This window comes from Molothrus aeneus, chromosome 13 (assembly GCF_037042795.1).
Source record: "Molothrus aeneus isolate 106 chromosome 13, BPBGC_Maene_1.0, whole genome shotgun sequence".
In the NCBI taxonomy this organism is placed as follows: Eukaryota; Metazoa; Chordata; class Aves; order Passeriformes; family Icteridae; genus Molothrus; species Molothrus aeneus.
Window position 1 is genome coordinate 5,997,793 of NC_089658.1, and position 21,338 is coordinate 6,019,130.

General features: G+C 40.6%; 1 protein-coding gene across 1 annotated transcript in view; it reads left to right on the forward strand.

Moving 5' to 3' along the window:
- The window catches only part of THSD4 (thrombospondin type 1 domain containing 4), a 212,098-nt gene that overhangs the window by 35,518 nt on the left and 155,242 nt on the right, over positions 1-21,338 (forward strand). Inside the window, exon 5 of the mRNA XM_066558881.1 lies at positions 12,034-12,136. Coding sequence (XP_066414978.1) covers positions 12,034-12,136 — 103 coding nt within the window. The remainder of the gene's footprint in view (positions 1-12,033; positions 12,137-21,338) is intronic.

Here is a 21,338-nt window from a genome sequence, read left to right on the forward strand (position 1 = left end):
ATTTGGAAGCTTCATTGGGATGCTTGTTGAAATGGAATAGGGCTTTTTGTTCTGCAGTAGAACAGGACTCAGGGTGATTTAGGTTGCCTGGTTATCATTCAGATGTAACTTCTGTGCCAAGTTTTAAAGAGGAAGCTCATCAATGAAAATTGGGACTTCTCAGTTGTAACCAGATGGTTGCATTCCTGATACATCTGTAGTTTTGTTTAATAGTGCATTGTAAATTTGAGTAGTGTCATTTATCAATATAGGCAAGTGTTGTGGGAGAGATTTGAAAGCATTCCAGCTTGTCTTTGTTCCTTCTTGTCAATTCATATTGACAAAAGTGTTTGTCTGAAATTCCGGTGTGGAATTTTTCAACACTCACATAATTTGAACAAGAAATGTGCTTTTTATTCATATGTCAGTTTAATTGTATCCAGGTTTTCAAAGCAGAGGAGGCTGCAAATGTCATGATTAATTTACAGAAAACTTTTTAATGCTGTTTTGATGAATATTCGTTAACTATTCCCATTAATTACAGGTATAAAAAACATGGTCTGTCAGTGTCTGCTTTGGCACGTTGAAGGAGTAGCTTTTTCCTGGTATTTTTAGCAGGAGATTAGTTCAGTTATTGTTGACATCAGTGCATAAGTTTAAGACATTTTCAAGCCAGATACAGGAAAAGAATATTTGTTACATGAATACAGGAACTTCCAGTGAAACTACAACCAGTCCTCTCTTGTACTGAGCAAGATGAGTAGAGGAAGAAGGAAGTGCAGGAGAAGCTGCCAAAGTTAAGCTATAGATACTGAAAAAGCTGTCTGTTAGCAGTGCTGTCAAGTTTTTAGTTTTAGTTTTGTGGGTTTTGGGAAAGGGGGGGTGTTGGTGATTTTTTTTGTTTTGTTTTATTTTGGTTTGGTTTTTTGTTTGGTTGGTGTTTGTTTGTTTTGGATTTTTTTGGTATCTAATTACAGAATTTTTAAGCAGGGCTTGGTAATAGCAAATTGCCAAAATTTGTGTAGAAAGTTAGGAAACATAAACATCAAATTATGTCTAGCAAGCATGTGTTGCTTTGCCTAACTACAGACTAGGGATGAAGTCCAAAGCCTCTCCCCCAGAAGTGGTCTGAAAGAAACCTGGCACTGCAAGCCCTGCAGTGCCCAGAACAGGTAAACAAACCTTTTGCATATGATACATTAAGAGCCAGCTGCCTACAGAACAATGCAAACCCCAGAAAGAATTGAAATTGTGGTGAGATTAAAAAATAACAACAAAACCCAAACCAGTCTGGTGTGCTCTGTCTCATCTGCTTCATCAGTTGTGGTGTCTGTCCAGATGTAACACAGGCAGCACATTGCACATGTAGAGACCTACACATGTAATTAGTGAAACAGAGCTTCTTTCTAGTGATAAGTTGGTAAGGCTGTTTATCTTGTCTTAGGTTGGTGGAAAAACCAGTCCTGTGTTGGTTATACCTGTCAAGCAGTGTTGGAGGCACTGGGTGATCTGTAGGGGGAAGAGGCCAGGGAAACATCTCCTGCCACATTCTGCAAACCAGCTTTGGCCTTTGGCTGCAGCATTCAGTAAGCTGCCAGCCAACCCACATACTGCTTTTCCTGAATTTCTGTTTGCATCTTCATTTGTTAAAGACAGCAAGGAATGCTGATGGTCTTGATGGATTTTTGAGACCTCAGTTTGGGTGACTTTCTGAGGACAGTTTTTTTGGATGATGGGAGGTTTTAGTTTGAGCAGCGAAATGCCATTAGAAGGACATAGTCAAACCTGCAGAGGTTTAGAGCTTTCAGACCTGGAGTTCTGTGAGCAATCCTCTGGTAACTCTTGTGTTAAGAAAACTATTTAATTACATAATAATATAATTTTTTATCCCAAGGTCCCTGCATAGATCAAGTGCTTAGTTATGACTGATACAGTACTCAATGTTATTCTCTTTTTATTCAGGCTTTGGCTCCCTGCCTTAAAAATGCTCCTTGCAGAAGGGTGAGAAAAAAGGCTTCTCTAAGGACTAGTTGTTGATACTAATACTGCAGTGTTTGCTTTAAAATTCACAAAGCTGCTGTGTGACAGCAAGACCTAATATGTTGTAAGAAATAGAGCTGCCCTGTGGAAGAATGAGGTTTAAGAGAAGTGTTCCATAATTAGTGCTGCTTGTCAAGTAGTTTGAATTGAATTTTTTCCCATGTTCAGTATCATATTTATCACCTGGCAATAGTCAAATTAAAATTCACATTGCCAAAACTTTAATTATGATTTGGCAGCTCATCTGTAAAACAGGTCCAGAGGTTTTCAGTCAGACCCCCAAACCAGAAAGTACATAGTTCACAAATTGAGAAAGGATTGGATTAAGTAATTGCACCATAGGTGACTTTTTTCCCCTCAAAACTGGTAGAGTAGCTGTTCCAGAAACTGCAGACTGTCCTTCATGTTCCTTATTCTGTATGTCCATTTATACCTACCAGGTTTTACAGTGAATGAGACAGAGATTATGTAAATAACCCCTCCAGCTAAACATTCCCCAGAGTGAGTCCATTCTGCACACTGAATGAGTCAGAGGTCATATGGGGAAAATGGTATGCAATCATGGAATTGAGAGCAGGACCTCACAGGCAGGAAGAGCCAAGTGATACAGTAATTGCATGGACAGTCTCTTCCAGTTTGAGATTAAACATTCTTTTAAGGCCCTGTGACTTACTTTATAGTGTTTAAACAAACCAAAAAAGCCTTCAAAAGCAGAATGCCGTCCTGAGATGCATCAGTATTCACAGAACTCCTCAGATCATTGCAGCTGAGGCACTGGCACAGGGAGTTTGCCCTCCAGAGTACCACAGGGCAGTGAAGTGCTTCCCTGGGCCGTGCTTGGGTCCTTCTCACCACAGCTGTTCCTCCCTTTCTGCACAGACAGCCTGTCTCTGCTCCTTCCTCTGCCTGGAGCTGTCCCACTGTGTTTTCTCCTCAGTCACACTTCTCACTTCCTTAGTACCTTGTCTCATATTTTTCATCTTTTCTCCCCATCTCTTCTGCCTCCAGTCTCTCTTCCTCTTTCTACTTAATTCCCTGCTTCTTTGCAGTTTCTTCCAGTTTCACTTTCTTCTTCTCAGTACCTTCTTCAGCTGACTGGCTCATCCAGCCTCATCTCTTGAATGTCAGTCCCCAGATTTATCTGTTTTTCCAAACTATTCCCTGCATTTTAGGAACAGGCTCAAGTGGTTATTAAGAGCAGAAGAGAGATGTTTTCATTTTCAGTCCTTGCCCTATTACAGACCTCAGGAGCACTTTCCAATAACTGCTGGAAAGCTGCTCAGCCTCTTTGAGCCTCAGGTATGGAGCACACTTGTGAACAGATTGTTTCTCCAGGTTAGATGCAGAACTTTGACAGGTTTTGATTGGAAATGTACAAAGTACGTTATCAGCATTATTTTTAAAATTCTTGTGACCTGACTATACTTGAGTGGATTTCCATAGAAAAAGCAGAGGGTGCATTCTTGACAAAAAACCCACTTTCCTGGCTGACATAATTTCACTTATTAAAATAGAATAGGCAGTTACATTAGGAAAAAAAAAGTCAGAACATTGGGAGCACAGGAAAAAATAAAACACTTCTTCCTTTTGTTTTCCTTTGGACTCGTTCTGGGATGAAATGCTTCAGTCAGAAAAAGAGACTAAAACAGATGATAACAGGAGTGGAAAGTTTTAGTCTGAGAGGCTAAAGTTGGACAAACTCATCAGTAAATGGACAGTGCTACCAGCTGCAGCTATATTAAACCGTTCTAAAATAAGACAAATGTATCTGCCAGTTGGTTTGAAGTGCCTTTTTTCTTTTTCTTTGAAGTATATGACCTAGGAGGAAAGAATATATCACAGGAACAGTTAAGTGTATGTTGTATCAGAAACTCATTTTTGATGGAAACATGAACTCTAAAATATAAATAATGCTGCAATTTCTGTTTCCACACTGGGTTCCTCCAAGCTCAAAGTTGTTTTTAAGTTGCATTTACATCACTCTAAAGGTGTTCACTTTTTGTGGAAAATAAATTGTTCCACATCCTAGATTTTACATTTTTTCTAACAAAAATGAACAAAATACGTTGTCCCCATTTCAAATTCCCCTTGGTTGTAGTAACAGCTTACATTTGCCTGTATGTTTCTCTCTCATGTAGCACCACATTGACATTTCTGTTGTCTGGTTGTTACTTAGACTAGAGCTCATTCTCTAAAAATATTGTGATTACTGCTGCAGCATGAATTTTTAATTAAAAAGTAGATTATTGTGGTAATACCAATCAGAAACTTCCTTAACCTTTTAGTCCTCCTGCCGGAACCATTCAGGTGGTGCCTCCTCCCACACAAAGAGCAGTCATTTAAATGGAATGCATGAAATTGAGTTTCCATTGAAGTTGATTGGGCTTTCATAGAGAAAACTGCTGGAGGATTACTCCTGCCCACTGCTGAAGCTGGTAGAATGAGAGTCACATAAAAACTGCTCCCCAGAAAGAACAGGCAGCTCCAAGAACAATACTCTATAAAAATGGAATAAAATACTGCTGGAAGCCCTAGAGTAGATGTTTTAGCACAGTGGCATAATTTTCTACAAACTATGAGGACTAGACACATCAACTTTGCTTAAAGTCTGTAAACTTTACTAAAGATGGATCAAGCATGAGTTTGTCTCAGGGTATTTCATAGCTGATACTGGTGGTGCCTTCCAGAGAGGGTTTTGGAGTGGTTGGTATTTCTAGTATAAAGAAGGCTATTGCTAGTATAGGAAAGCAGCTATTAGTACATAAACCTCCCATTTTCTGAGAAGGACTAATAGAACATGTTGCATTTTGCAGGTGTATTTGAATAAGGTAGACAGGTGAGACAGTACAGGATGATGAAGCTGAAAGCTTCCATGTTAAGGCATTCTTCATTTGAACCAGATTGTGTGAAATGGAAGTAGCTTTTCATTGATTTCCCATTAAATGAGGCAATAGCTTGCAGTTTAGGCACCTTGAGCACTGTGTAGTGTTTCTATAAACAGGTATGTGATTGGAGGGATTCTTGTATCTGTGGGATTTTTTAGTGCAGCACATTTCTATAGAAAAGTGATAGCACTGCTGAGAGTGGGAACAGCAGCTGTACAAAGCAGTTATGATCTCTGCTGCAAATGGCAAGCTTTTGATGCTCGCTTGGGAGCATGGAAGGAATATTCTGTGTGAACTCCAGTCTCCATACTGAAGTAGCTCTTTGCTCAGGGGCCTGGGTACTAAAAGAAATTTGGGACTGTAAAGTAGTAACTATATTTTAAAAAACTCCAGCTTTAAAAAGACCAGTCATCTAGTCTTTAGCTGGATCAAAAAAGACTAGCAACAGTCTTCAGTGTGCAGGTGTGAGTTGACATAGGCCTGACTTTCAGGATGTACTTGTATTGCTTTACAGCAGATAATGCTCTGTTCCAGCATGGTCTGTTTCCAGCATTTGCCTTCCATTTTCTAACTGCTCAGCTTCCATCTTATAAAAACCAATTATTGCTTCTCAGAATTTTTTTGTTGGTTGGTTGCTTAGGTTTTTTTTGGAATAGTATTTGTAAAATTTTAGCATTAAACATAACTGGAGTATTTTCTTGACACATTTTTGGTATTGCTGAGGAAATGTACTGTTAATTTTCCTATTATAGCTCCTTGATTAGCCCCTCCTAAGGTAGGAGTTCCAAACGTTTCCAGTTGTGCACATTAGATCATTGGAGATGCTTTGTGTGGGATGGATGAGTGACTCAGATTTTATTTAAAACCAAAGCTGGACTTGAATCTTTTACAAGTTGCTGTAAATCTGAAATAAAATAAGTTATTTCAGTTTAATCAGAAGGATCTGTCAGTGAGAATTTAAAAAGAAAAAAGCCACAAACCTGTGAAGTTAAGCAGAAATACTTCTTTTTCCATCTGTTTGGTTGAGCTTTCTTCCCCATTATTAGACAGACTGCATTTTCAGATGTAAAGTGCTACAGGATGGAAAAAACGTAAAGCAGTAATAGATGCACTTGCCACATTATGCATTAATGCCTTACGTGTCTGCTAGATTGCAGTTAATAAAGATCAGGTTTGGGTAGCACTTCAAAGACTTTTCTTGTTAAATTCAGAGGACTTTCTTGTTGCAAAGCTGAAATATTGATGGAAAAAAGCATTCTCAAGTTGCAGGCTGAGAGGGCAGCAGTTCCCTGGCCCATGGCAGTGGCAGGCACAAATAGCTGGGGCAGGCAGGCTCCCCATGGCTCTGCCAGGGCCCATCTCCCTTGATCCAAACACCAGCTCATTGCTCCCTGCATGGGATCTGGTAGAAGTCCATTGATTTTGTGTTGTGCACACACCTAACTGAGCTCTTTACCATCTGTGACAGGCAGCCCTTGAAAGGAATGAGGGGGAAGACAGGGGCTGCAGTGCCCCATGGCCGCCACGGGCTCTGCTGGCCTGGAGGCTGTGGTTAGTGGAGCACACTGGAGTTTACAGGGACTGTCATTACTCTGCTTGTCTGCATTGCAGCAGACACGGAGCTGTAAATTCATGGCTTGAGGCAGTGCAGAGTCTGCCAGTACAGGTGCTCCTTCCTCATAAACTTAGGCAGATACCACTGCATTCCCAGATGGAAATTCTCATTGCATGTCAGGCCAGACATTTTCAGAGCACTGTCTGTGGCTGTGCACTGTAACCAGAGCTGGCTAGCACTGTTTTTACTGCAGAGCTGTTCTTCACATGCATTTTCAAGTTTCTTGCACGTTTTGGTTTTTCAGGAGCATCAGTTCCATTTGAATTGTGTCTGGTATTTTGTGCCACAGATATCTAGACATATTTAATATGCCTTATATACATTTTTTCTTGGTTGGCAGACAGTTGTCTTTATGTTCTCTTACCATTTTATAAAGTTAGGACTTTTGTGGAAATAAGTGTCTCCAGATTTTAAATAGATCCCTTTTCTCTTTCAGTGGGTGTTCAGCTGAACAAAAAAACTAGGTTGCCTTGATTTGAGGTACTACCTATATGGGAAGCACAGTCCTTGGCTATGCAAAGAGAAACAGCTTAGCTGGAAAATTAACATTTGAAGGACCATGCATTCCACTTTCTTACGTGGACTTGGAACTTCTGTAGGTTTCAGAAGAAACAAGACACCAGCAGCTCAGAGCAGAAGTTCAAAGTTCACTGCAGATGTGGTGGCTTGTTGTGTAAAGAACTAGAATTTATAGACTATGCATATTGAAGGACGCAATACATTTAAGAGTAAGCTCTGCGAAGGAAAGAACAATTTTCAGATTACTGTTTAAGAAACAAGTATTTAAATTATTTTTCTTCGGAGATCTGTTTTTCCATTGGGATTCCAAAGGATGAATGTGATTCTATAGGACCACTACAAAAATGAAAACAAGAGTACAACTAGATTATTTCGACTTAATTAAGCATGTAGTATTGCACACAGAGAAAATATTAATTATTAATTATGTCTGAACCTGGAGAATCAAGAAGGGATGTAGGGCCTTGGAAAAAGCATTTGCCAGTTACTGTAGGTCATAAGAATGAAACATTGCCAAAAATCTTAGTCAATGTTTTAATTGCCTGTAGAGGTGGTTTCAGGACCAAATCAGCCCTTTACACATTTCCAGAAGTGTTATCTCAGCACAGCTTTGACACAGCTTTGCTAATGGCAGATGTGAGCCCACAGCTGGCCGACTGATAATTTTCTGGTGTTTTGCCAGCACTTCTTTAATTAAACCAAGTGTCAAGGATTTGTTCAAAAGTGTGCTTTTCAAATGTTAACCAAAAGCTAAAAAGCTAACAGGGTGGTTTCTTTGTTTTAACTGTACTAGCCGGTCATTTTAAGAAAACTTGAATGGACATGACTAAGAGAATACTGTGTGTTGCTGTCCCTCAGACTTTCATACCTGCATATTTCAGAAGAAACTGAGGCATAAATAAAGCCACTGTTTCCAAAGTACAAAGTTTCTATCAACAGCAGGCACAGTGCATTTCAAGAAGTGTGGCCTGAGGTCCAATAAGACAAAGGGACACTTCTAAAATTGACCCTTGAGTGCTGCCTGCCTGGTCAGGGCAGTGCTGTGCTGCTGCTGGGGATTTCCTCACGCTCTGAAGGCACAGCAAGAAAAGCTAAAGTGTCCTCGAAACAGCTGAGTGCAAATGCAGCAGGGGCAGCTCTGAGACACCTTACCCTGTGTGAAAATACCAATATCCAGCACTTTGAAGGCACTTTGCTGAGTGCAGCCCCAAGTGCTAAATTTACGTTATTGTGTTGTCCAAGCAGCATAGTTGAAGTAGGAGAAAGATCATCTAAAACCATACAAAATCATGCATTCTAGATGCTGTATCTAATGTTACAGTGCACAGCTGAAAGAACAATAATTTAAAAACCCTCTCCCAGCAGAGTATGTATTTCTAGATAATTTATATCTGCCTCTACACAAAGGAATCTGAGATTTATCTTAGTAGATGCAAAGTACATTTTTTGCTGCTTTGGCCTCCCTAGATCTGGTTTAAAAAGGATTCCCTTAATAACTCCCTTAGTAATCACCGGACAAAGTTTTTGAGGGGAAAAAAATGAAATTCCAGATCTGTCATTAACAAAACCCTGAATCAAAGTCAACATTTTGTTTACCAAAACACTGTTTTCAAGTCTCCAGCAGGCAGCGTGATTTTAATGCCTTGATGTCACTGAGGGGAAACCGAGGGAGAATCACGCAGTAAGTTAAATATTACAGCAAAGTTCATTCCAAAAGTCTCTGGGAAATTTTGGAAAGAGATCTGGGCTGTTTAAATCCTAGCAGTCTGGCTTAGCCAGAGAACATTCTTCACCTGCAGCCATGCCAATGTGCCTGCTGCTTCCAGCACACTGCCCTTGGCTGGCAGAGCTGGGGGCGGTGCTGCAGCCCCAGGCTGTGTCCTGGCTGCCCCAGTTCTGTGCATGCTGGGAAGCACCTGCAGCCCCAGGGCTGTGTCCTGCCTGCCCCAGTTCTCTTGTGGGGTGGTGCTGCAGCCCCAGGGCTGTGTCCTGGCTGCCCCAGTTCTCCTGCCTGGGAGCTGGGAAGCCTGTGGTGAACTCTGGAAGGGGCAACTGTTAGACACTGGAACTAGAAGATGGGCTTGCCATCTTCTCATCACAGAAGCTTGTTGCTGTATTTTAGGAGTTTTAGTCAAGCTAGATATGACAGAAATAGTAATTAAATTGAAGTGTAAAAATAGCTTGTACTCTCAGGGAATAAATAAAACATGAGGATCTAGAGGAGCCCCTATACTGAAGCTTCATTTTTCATTGTACCGGGTCATACTTTTTATTTTAATGCTTTTCTGCCTGCAAAAGTGCTAAAAAGCCAGAGAGGCCAAGAGACAGTGCCTGGCACTCTTAGGTCTTCTGAGAAAGGCTCAAGGATTTCATTTTCAGGGAGGCTGAGCTGTAGGCAGCATAAAACTGTCATTGCATTCAGCTGTGCATTAACAATTTAGGTGGGGCTAGTAAATGGTGCATAGATGTTAACTAGGATATACATAGAGTATAATGTAACTCTTAAGCCTTGGTGGTTCATGGACTGTAGTAATTTTGCCTACTTGTACTTCATAGCTAAAGAATATTTTAGAAGACATTAAAAATCTGTATCAAGAACAAAGCAGCAAAGTGTTTTTGCAAATCAGATTGCTCAAATTTTTCCTCAAAGTTTTATATAGTAATTAAATCTTGATGAATGAAATGAAGGAAGGGCAACTGAGCTGGGGCTTCTAAAGTAGCAGGGATGTTCTGAGTTAGCCTGTTCTTCTGATTTTTTGCTTGATCCACACAGAGTTCAGTGTATTTTTCTGTCCTTGGTCCTCCTTTAAAGCACTGAGGTCTCTGTCTTGTGGGCAATAAGTTTAAAAACAGAAATTGTAGCTATATGAAAAGGATCTTAGAAGAGATGGTGTCACTATTTGTTGGCAACAGCAATGAATATTTTGATATTTTTACTCATACATTGCCTGCGGTTGGTATGAGCAGGGTGCACAGGAAATGGTTTATGAGCCAGAAATACTGGTACACGAGAGCATGAGCTCAAGGGTCAGAAAAGGAAAAACAAGAAGCAACTAAACCTCACAATAGGCTGGTAGAAAACGTGTGCCAAAAAAAGGGAAAAGCATTCCAGAAAGAAACCCTTGAGGCTGCCTTCTTGGCTGGTACAAACTCATGTTTGTTCTGCTGTAATTTAGTGTAGTGACCTTAATTTATGCCAGCTCAGGTTCTGTCCCTTCACCTTTAGGATATGTGCAATAATTGGTTTCTGTGAAAAATACATTTCCTTGCCTTGGATGGTGGTTGTGGTGAATAAATTCTGCATTGCGATGCCACACACAGAAGGAGCTGTGCTTCAGCTGTGGGAATACAGCTTTGCTTTCTGCATTTGGCACTGGAAAGGCTTTTGGTCCCACCCTTCCAATGTGGTGGTTCATGGTCCTATTTTCAGGGAAGGCTTTCTGTTTGTTTGTTTTTGGTTTTTTTTGGATTTAGTGGTTTTTAAAATTTTTATTAGAGGGTTTGTTGAGGAAAGCAGTATTTGCATGTACTTGGAGATCTCAGAAGGGTGGGCGAAGAAGCACAGATGGCTGCTTGGCCAGAAACAGTGTTTATTCTAGAAGATTTGTTACCATGATTTTAGTAGAAGATAAAGTAGTCCATGAACCTTCCCCTGGGCATGTGTTTGGTACAGTTTATAGCCCACTTGAAAACTCTTGACTGTGATATCTCTTTGATCCAGTTACAAGCATCTTAGGGAGATGGTGGATACAAAGCAAGAACTCCTCTGGGATCTCTGATGTGCCTGGCTTCCCCAGCAGACATCCAATCTTTCCTACTATACAGACATAAGAGAACTGACTTGTAGTTGCAACAAGAGTTGTTCTTAGTGATTCTCTTCTGTTCCCTTTGAAAACACAGTTATTTAGCCATTCTGTTTTCATATAATGTTATCTCCAGCTTTCCCTTGATATCTGTCATCTAGAAAAAATATTCTGTTGTTCTAGTCAAGTATTTAATGCAAATTCTACTGGTTTTGAATTGTATTTTTAGTAGTCATTTTTATTATCTAAAGGCTATGCAAAAAATTGCGTCTGTGCCCAAAGCTTGCCTATTTTGTCCAGGCATAGAAATTGTTTTAATTAACCCCCTGCCTTTAGTAGAAGCCTTTCTCCCCTTTGCATGTGCCCACACACAGAGTCAACTTCTGCTGTAACTGCAGTGAGGATTCCCGCAGAACAAAGTCATTAAGTATTTAACTTGTATTTGCTTTTGGAATCTACTTCACATGCAAACAAGGCTGGTCTGCCAAAGGTGTGCATTGCAGGTGAGCTAAGGGAGGATGCCACTTCCATCTGTAACACCTGCCCTGCCTCAATACCTGTGTGTGCACACGTGCTTGTACAGCAGCAGCTCTTTAGTCGCAAAACTCCTACACCAACTCCTAAGTTTCAAGAGCTCAGGATCTGAAGGCATGACTTGAAATGCAAAGTCATGCAGTGACTGTAATAGCAGCATGTAGAAATACAAAAGGAAAAGTGGAAATATGGTATAGAAGCATAGGATGAGAATAAGAAGCTGCTGTGGTCAACTTTTAATAAGTTATGGAAGCATGCATGTTGAGTGTTTCAACTCTGTTGAATCTGAGCCCAAAAAGTTAATAATGAAAAATGTGAAGCTGTTGTGACAAGGAAGTAATTCTAATCTAATATTGAATTTATCTTGAAGTGGTGTGCTGTTGCTGAGGAAGATGACAGCTCAATAGAACCTTATTTTTTTTTAATAAAACTGTTGCTCCATTAACTTCACAAATTAATTTTCTTCAACAGGCACTTCTGATACTGTTACTTAACAGCACAGCTTGTTACCTGTTTTTAAGAGGTCTCCTGATGTTTATATCATTCATCTGGATTAGAATTTTGCAATGCCTTCACTAACCTTCTAAAATTCATTAATATGAAGGCTTAACTTCGCTGTTGATTATAATGCTACTTTTTTTTTTTTTAATCTAAACAGATGTGTCCTGAAAGCAGCAGGAATATTAGAGAGGTACAGTGTGCATCATACAATAACAAGCCATTTATGGGTCGATTTTATGAATGGGAACCTTTTGCAGAAGGTAAGGGAAAACAACTTGGTTTTGCATTATTATACAGATTGTGTTTTGGAAAGGCAGATGTGATTTTTACTTACTGGGAGCCATCACAGCTGATGTTACCTATTTTTACAGCTGAACATGAGTCAGTGCAGATGACACTCAGGTAGATCTGATAATGGTTGTTTCAAATTAGCCATGTCTCAGTCCTGCTCTTATCTACTGTGAGCAAAGTGAGGAGTGGCAGAGCTGCACCTCTTTATCTCCAATTATGAGCATTCAGTGTATGCTGTTTCTAGTTAAAGCCACGTTTGGCTTTGTGAAAAGGAAGTTTCAGAGCTGTACAACTCTGGCACTCTGTACCATGCATTCAGGCAGAGCAAGAAGCCCGGTACCCCAGCATGCAACACGGCTGAAGGCACATTCTGCAGGCAGCACTGCTTCTAAAGGTGGCCCTGAAGAGTTATGATGTATTAGCTTTGATGCAGCCCTTTTCAAACCCCAGCTGAGAAGTCCCAGGCAGTGCTGAGGCAGCTCAGCCCACCTCTCTCTCCTTGCTTCCTACACAGCAGCTTTGACTCTCTCCATCTTTTGCCAGGAAGGATGAATCAGGGGATCTAGAACATGCCATGATCATTTCTTTTTCCCTCCCCTGCATAGCACAGCTTGCTCCTAATGTTTATACTGGATTAAGAAGGGCAGTTAAACTGTAATTTACAGCACTGTCTTGGTGGTGAGTTAAGTGTGATTATTGTTGTTTTTTAAAAAAATGCATATTTTTATTTCTCCCTCATTCAGATTGGTGCAGCTGCATTTCTAACCCATTTTATCCACTGCTCCAACAGAAACTTATGTCTTTATTAAAAAAGTCATATTAGAAGGACTATAAACCCTATGAATGTAGAGTATTTAATGAAAAACCTTGTTTGTGTGTGAGAACCAATAGCACATGATGACTTTAAAGGCAGGATTTGAGAAGAAGGATCCAGTTGTGGCAGAGGGACAACATCACAGTGATGTAACCATAACACCTGTAAGGAAGTTTAACTCTAAAGAAATAATGAATGTTTTAATCATACTGATAATTGAACTCTTTTAATTTGAAATATTAAGTTCAGTTAACTTTCCTTTTCAATTGTGATGAAAAATTCATAACCTTTTGATGGCTGGGTAAAAGAATCTATTGAAAAGAGAGAACCTATTGGTGGATTGAAAAGGGTAACTGTGGGGATGTAGCCACAGGAGTCTCTCTTAGTGAAAAAAGGCTGCATTTGTTGAAAGGAGGGGGACAGCTGCAGACTTTTTTGTCAGAAATTCTCTGTAAGGTTAAATATGGAATAAAGTCCTCTTAGGAGAACCTGTGCCTGATATTTTGTCTTCAGGGGGATACCTGGATAGTCTCATAAATCCAAAATTCATTGTCAAATGCAGTATTTTCAAATGAACAACTGCAAAAAATCCTGGTCAGCTGCAGACCCTCTTGCTTTGACTTCTGTTTGAAAATGTCAGCCAGGTATGTGTAATAAACAGCCTTTTAAGCAGCAGTCCCAGCCAGCCATGGGTTTCTGTTCCACCTGTGCAGGCACAGGCACCGTGAGCTCTGATCTCTGCAGGGTCCTGCAGGGATGCTGGGCTTCACTGGCCCAGTTGCTCTTCAGGATGGTGACCAGTCAGGGCTGCCCCCCAAGTGTGTAAAACTTGAAAGAGCTAAAAATGTGTTCTTTGGGGACTTGGCTTTTCTCTTCCTTCTAAGTGAAGGAATTTACAAGGAGAAAAATATTGCAAGGTTTGAGCAATTTCATTTTCTTAGAGAAAGATAGAGTTTTTTTGCAAATCAGAGCTTGGTCCACTGAAAGTCAGAGGCTCTTCCCTCAAAGTAAGGGAAATGTTAAGTTTAAATGGAAATTATTCTGGTTTTTTTTTGTTTGTTTTGTTATTTTACAGTGACTTTTTAATGGAAAGTTTTCTAAAATGCATATTTGACCAAGCATAGCCTCCAAATGATATTTTGGTTTGCTTTTTTGTTGTATATAAATCAGCTCTAGTTTCAGAGCTCCCCTTTCAGGTGACTGCACTTGTTTGCAGAGCAGGCCATGTACTCCCCAGGAATCCTGGCTGTTCCCAATGTGTGTGTGATTTTACGTGTGCAGCTGTGCCTTGTGTTGGGGCTGGCTGCATGCTGGCTCTGGAGGCAATAGCAGGAGCGGGGACGTGGCTCGGGGATCATCCCAGCGCTGTCTGTACACTTGATTCAGTTCCACTCGGTAGAGTCAGGATGTCTTTGGCTCAAAGTGCTGCATGAAGCCAGCCGAGTTTCTAGGAGCGGAGCCACGCTCAGATCTCGGGAGCAGCTGAAGAGCGGCTGCTGGCAGCCAGGCCTGGAGGCCGGAGGGCTGCGCGGAGCGGGAACGGAGCGGCCCCGGCCGTCCCCGGAGCGGCCCCGTCCGTCCCCTCAGCGGCCCTGTCCATTCCCGGAGCGGCCCCGTCCCCGCTGGGTGCTCCGGGTGCTGCTCCTTCGCCTGCTCCGGGCACAGCGGGCTCTGGCTGGCAGCAGGAGCTCTGCAAGGCCTGGCAGCCTTTCTTCCATCCCTCCTTGGGATGCCTGGCTTGCTGCTTTGACCTCCCTGTTGTGCTTGGTGCTGAGAGCCAGGGGTTGGTACAGAGCCTGGAATACCGCGTTGCTCCTGGGAGCAGAGTGGGAGTCAGGCTGAGTTTCAGCTGGAATGAGAATTCCTGTAGCTGAAAGCAGGGTGTGTCAAATGGCACTGATGTCACTGCTGCATTTTCTCTGGGGGGAAGAATGTGTCCCCAGTGTCCCCCAGTGTTGTTGTTGCCAGACCGGACTACTGATGGGCACCACAAAGAGCGATTGAAAGTCAGCTGGGGCAAAAGAGGCTGACAGGGCCAGGAATCAGCACCCAGCCTTGTGACAGGCCAGGAGGCAGTTTCAGCTGGCTTTTCTTTACTTGAAATGTATCAGAATCCAAGCATTGAATGAATGGAGGGATATTTGGTCAGCGTGGTTTTTCACGCTGAACTTCAATGGAACTCTTTTCTCTAAAATGACACTCAGGTCAGTACTCCATCCTGAAGACTGTGCTGTGTTCAGAGGAGAACTCACAGTACAGGTAAATCTGTACATGCTGTAAAATCATTTATCAGTTCACTTTTGTCTTAAAGTACCTTTTAGTAACCTGACTTCTAGCTAGAGATGTCTGCCTGCTACAGCTGGGATAAATATAAGCTCTGAAGAAAATGAAATTTATAGCTTCCACCAGTGTCTAGTAAATTCTGCAACTTCAATACTTTGTGTCAGACAAGAGGTATTTAGGATTTAGTATGAATCAGTTTGGGTATTAAGATGGAGACTGAAGAGTAATGCAAAGCTGCAGCGTTTATTGATTTTTAGTTTTTTTCTTGCTGGATTTTTAACAGTTGTCACTCATTTTGAATGACAAAATGGCTGCTTCTAACACATCAGAATGTAGTGGCCCAACACAAGATATTAAAGTTTCTTAGCAACTTCTTGAGTCTGCTGGCAGTTGGTGACACTGAAGACACTGAATGAGGTCTCATTAATAAAATGGAAGAAAAGCCTAAGATCTGTGTAAAATCTTGCTCAGGTGCTGCGAGGTGCATGTAGCATCAAGCACTTGGAGTAGCCAGGGGTCAGAGAGGGCTGGTTTGAGGGCTGGTACAGAGAGTGCAGTTACCAGGACAATGCAGAAGCCACTTGTTGATCCTGGACAGCCAGCTGTAGGCACAGAGCTGCTCTGTGCTGGTGTTTCGGGCTTGGGAGGTTGTAGCTCAGTGGCCTGGGCTTTGTGCAGACCATAAGGGTATAAGGGCTTGAGAGGAGAGCATTTATTCATTTCTAAAGTCTCATCAATAAGGTGTTTGTGGAGTATTTTCCGTTCAGTGGTGGAATAGCAGAAAGATGTTCCAAGGCCAAGCCTGAATATATTATGCTTGTATTCAGAGGTTTAGCGTGGGGTTTTTTCTCTCCTCTTAAAATTGTAAGATATGTTTATAAACAAATTGTAGATATATATTGTTTCTATGCACATTATTAGTTCAGTGTCCATTGCTGCAGTTCATTACATCTTGGTACAAAACCATTCTAGAAACACTGTGTAGGTTGATATATATGGAGAAATCTAACATTTGTGTCATCTGTTTATGTTAGCTGGAAGTGGAACTTCAGTTTAGAGTACTCAGAGAATTGATCATTGTGTATGGTCAGGAAGGTGGGTCCTGGTGTGTGTTTCCTGAGTGCCTGTGATCCTTGGCAGTGCAGTCCTTGAGACCCAAAGATAACTGAGCCCCAGTTTATGAATGCCTGGCCTTCCCTGATTTGTGACTGCCAGCTCCTTGGGGCTCAGGAGAGGCTGTGCTGAGCTGTATTCTCTCAGCTTTGAGTGCAATTCTTGGACAACCTAATGTTTTCATGCAGAGGACAAGAAGTCATTACTGTTATATTTATACTTTCTCAAGTAACTTACTTCTCGTTAGTGAACATACAGATATACATATATCTTGCAACTATATATGTATATATGCATATATACTGGGAATCTGTACACAGTATCTCTAGAAATAATCCAGCTGTGCTGCAGTTCACCCAGCTGCAAGTTATTATATTCAATGAGGCAGCTGCTTGAAGTCTTCATTTCTCATTGCAGCAGACCATACTTCTCTGCTTCTCTTTTGCCTCCACCTGTTAGAAATTTCTGATTGCTTCTATTCCAGTCTGTGGCTAGTTGTTCTTTACAGTGCATGTCCTTTAATTGCATGCACTTTATTTCCTAAGACAGTTTGGTTTTGCTTCTCCTTTTTTATGTGAAATGCTGTAGGCAGACAGATTCATCAGTGAGGCATCAGACAGTTTTGGGAGACTTGAAATGTAACAAGTAGATAGTGTTTATTTCTAATGATTAGTTACAACTCCAACAGTGCCTGCTTCCATAATGATAGATACAAGACTTCCTGAAGCACATACCTGTAATTACTGACAAGAGTTTAGGCACTATAGGCATAAAATCCCTCTTGAATTCTCATGGAATATGATCCCTGATTTCCTTCAGACTCAGTGGAAATCCTTTGTGAGGCAGTGAAATACCCATTTTCCACACATTACTGAACATCCTATTTCACTTTTAACTGAAATGTGTTTGAAATATTGCTCACTTATGAGACTAGAATTCATTCAAATGCAGAACAAGAAGCTCACTTATGCTGTGTCCCTGTTTTCCCCTTTATTTATTGCTGGTTTGTGAATGGATCACAAGAGAAAGCACATGGAAGTTTGCATTTTTATAAGTATGGTTGTGGTAAAGTATCTGAGGCATTTCTTTGACTTCATCTATAAATCTGCTTCCTGAACATCTGTTGTGTTGAGCTTGACCTGGAAATTGTAAATATCCTGTGTATTACTGAAATATGTAACTACTTCTATAGAAACCTTTAATAAAAAAAATTGCTGAGATATTTATGTATATGGAAACCTAGTGCTTCCACATGGTAACTTACCTTTTATAGTTACTTTTTCTGTATAATTTTATTAATATACATATTTTGATTTGCATTTGTAAGAAGCTTAGTGATAGTATAGCCTGGATTTTACCTTTGATTCTGAGATTTGTTACAATAATTAATAATGCATATGTATTTTTTAAGTGTACTATTTTAAGCAGGGCCCACCATACTCTGGTGACTGAAATGAGCCATTTCCCTGTAGTAGATCATATGCACCACATGTAATGTTTTAATTCATTGTGCATACTTGAATTTCTTCACTTTTCTACTTGCTGTTTGGAGGGGAAAGTGGGTTAAAGAGTGGTGAGAGCAAGAAGTGAGTGTTTATAGATGGACACCTGGATGAACCTCAAGAATTGGAAATGGTTATTAGTGCCGTTAGGAAAATGGTAAATTACATCCATCAAATGTTGTCATTCAGCTGTAAATTCAAGACACTCTGAAGTGCAATGGAAGGTAAACCATCTAAACAGAATGTATCTGTAAGACAGGGAAGTGAGAGAAAGCAGGCAGGTCACATCTGTCCCGTTCTTACAGGCCTTAGATAAATGTAGCCTAGGTTTGCTGTAAGAGACACTGCCCTCTCTGTCCAGGTGACCAATATTTACTGGTGCATTTTAGAATATCTGGCCTGTCCAGTTGCATTAATTGTGAGTTGGGGAAATGTCCCAGGCAGAAGGATGCCCTCATTTCAAAGCACACTTTTTAGTTCTTTTGGTTGGAGCAGAAAGTTAAGGGCAGATGTTGTGGCTTTCGGGCTCAGATGTAGAAACAAAATTGTATCCAGATTGTGTGGTACTGAAGATTCTTAGGCTGGAACAGAATGTAGAAGGAAGATTTGTTATTTGCAAAGCATGTGTAGCAGTGAGTGGTACAGATACTTTGATGAAATTTGTCTGTTTTATCGATTAGTGTCCCTTGAAACAAGATGCAGACATCCAATATTCAGAAATGAATTAAAACCCAAGACCTCTATCCCATAAAATGGAATCAATGGAATGCTTTGATTCACAAAACACAAGCTATTGGTATTAAGTATTTAGTAACTTTAGCACAACTTTGTCAATGTCTGACTTGGTTGTCAGGCAAAGTCTGTAATAAGTGGGGCTACAGGAGTCAACAATGTATGAGCTCATGTAATCAATCTGTCCCAGCCCTTATCTGTCTGTGCTTCTCACATAGCTTCATTGTGTCCAGTGGCTGTGCAGAGCAGGCTAAAACTTGCTGCAAGTGGACAGCTGAGGATTTGGATCCCTTTGATTTGGGGAGAGTCTGAGTTGTGTAAAGGTGGGCAAGAGAATACCCTGGAAACAGAGGCCTACTGGGGATCGAGGGTGTGGTTATGAATGTGATTATCCAGGAGTGAAAATTAGCATTGAGCAAGGTTGCTTTAAATTAACATGCACTGAGAACTTAATTGAACCTGCCCTGGCAGTTCCAGGGGGTTTGTCTCTATCTTTTCTGAGCCCTCTGCTTTGGACCAAGCACAGCTTTCTCAGCAGCAAAACCTCTGCCATGTAGGAATAAGAAATAAAGATAATCAGCATTATCTCTTTTCTCTCAGTTCTCCCAAAGGTTATGTGGCAACCTGCAGTCCTACCCACTGAAAGAATTAAAAAACTCTTTTGGAATCTCCATTTCACAAGATAAGGGAGAGAATGGGGACAAATGAAGATGCTGACTGTGTTATTTCTCCCACTCTGCAGTGGATGGTTACTGTGTCCCAGTAACTGTTACTGCATAATGAGTGCTGAGATTTGGATTTGGGATGCTTTAGTCTTGTTTGCTGGTATTGTCTACTGACTCCTATTGTCCATGGGAAAAGTCCTCCATTAAGCTTCAGAAACAAAATTTCACTCAAAAAATTTGCCTTTGCTGTTGAATCAACATTTTAACTTCCTTTGAATTCTTTATAGCAAAACACCAATGAAAAGAAGGCATCCTGTCCTTATTCCTGCACCTCTGGGGATACAAAAAATGAGTCCGAGTCTGAATTCTCCTAAATCTGTTCTGTTTGGTTATAGATTCCTTTTGTAGCAGAGCCATGCAGGATCAGATGCTCTGAGCAGATGTATTTTACAGCTTCACAAGGAAATTATTTTATATGAGTTCCATGTTTGTAGTCCTAGGAGTCCTTGTCAGGCAGATCTGCACAACCATTCCTTATAGTACGATGACAAGAATGGGGGCAAACTTGGGGGTCACAGTGTTCTGCAGGTGTGCACTGCTTGCATGAACCCCAGTGATCCTGCTCTATCTCCCAAATTTATGAAATAGTCTGGAGAATACAATGGAGCTGCATGGTTAAGACTGTGTAGTCATTTTAACGTGTTATGCGTTAACTTTGGGGAGTATTGAATAAACAGGGCAGCAGTTAAGCAAAGGATTATCAAGACATGTTCCATTTTTGTTGTTAAATGCATGAAATATTTATTCAACACATTCCTTGTACAATTCAGCACATTTCTTTTACTATTTGCAGTTTCAAAAATCAAGTGAATGCGCTATCTTTGCCTCAGTTAATGTGTGGAAATGGTTTTTGTTGGTTCAGTTATGCATTTCAAAAGGTTTTCAATAGTTTCATAGTATCTTCCATGTGTTTGATTTCAGAAAAGCTTTCACATTTTATCTGTTCCAGCCAAGAGCAATTGTCCTAATGTGGTGCTGTGTGTGTAGCAGGCTGCAGAGCTCCCAGTCAGGTTGCTGCTGAAGTTAAAGAAAAGCAATATAAATATAACTTTTTATAGGTCCTAATGGTATAAGAATTGTTCAGGTCAGCATGAGTTTTTCCCATTCGCTTCAATGGCTTTTGGATGAGGTAATTTAGAAGAAAATTCCACATGTAACTAAAAAAGTGAACGGAACTGAAGTCTGATCCTGAAAAACTTTGTTGCATGCTGATAATATCCAGATTTCTTTGTTTTCAGAGAATTGGTATGCACATAATTCCATGGAGGCTAGGGAACTCACTAGAAATTTTCACAGTTTCTTTGAAAATGATGAGTTCAAAGAGTGCACTTGCAGCCTCTATTCTGCTCAAAGGTTCAGGGAGCTGAATTGGGCATGGTTCTCTTGGGTGGGTGTATGAGCAGGGACTCGGAAAAAAGTGACATAAACATGAGATTCAGACTCTTCTTTCATTCTGTCAACAAGTTACAGGTACACAAAGAAGGGCTTTAGGATCATCTCAGAGACCAAAGTACTTTCCTGATTTACCCCTCCCCAAAATGTCTGTCTTTTGTTTTGCTGTGTTCCTGAGTAATTAAAATGGTGACTAGAAACGAAACATTTATTCTGTTGAACTTTTAAAGTACTGACAATTGTCCTAAAAAGGTAAAATAGTACATGTATTTCTAGTGTGCAGAAGTTCTAGTTCTAAAGAGCTCCAAGCACTGAAGTAATGGAGAAATGGAAAAATGAACTATAAAAGGGGTCTTAGTAAACAGAGACTTTCCCATCTCCTTTGGAGGACTGATTTCTTCTGAGTATGTTACATTATATTGAAAGAATTACATATTAAGATACTTTTCACTTACAGTTTGTTCATTTTGAGCCTGTTCCAGTCTCAGCTAATATGAAAAAAAGCAATAACTTCAGAGAGACTCAAATGTGAATCTAAACATTTATGTTCATAGTTTCCATTTGTGTACTCAAAAATTCATTACGCATGCTGTCAGTAGTAGAACTTACA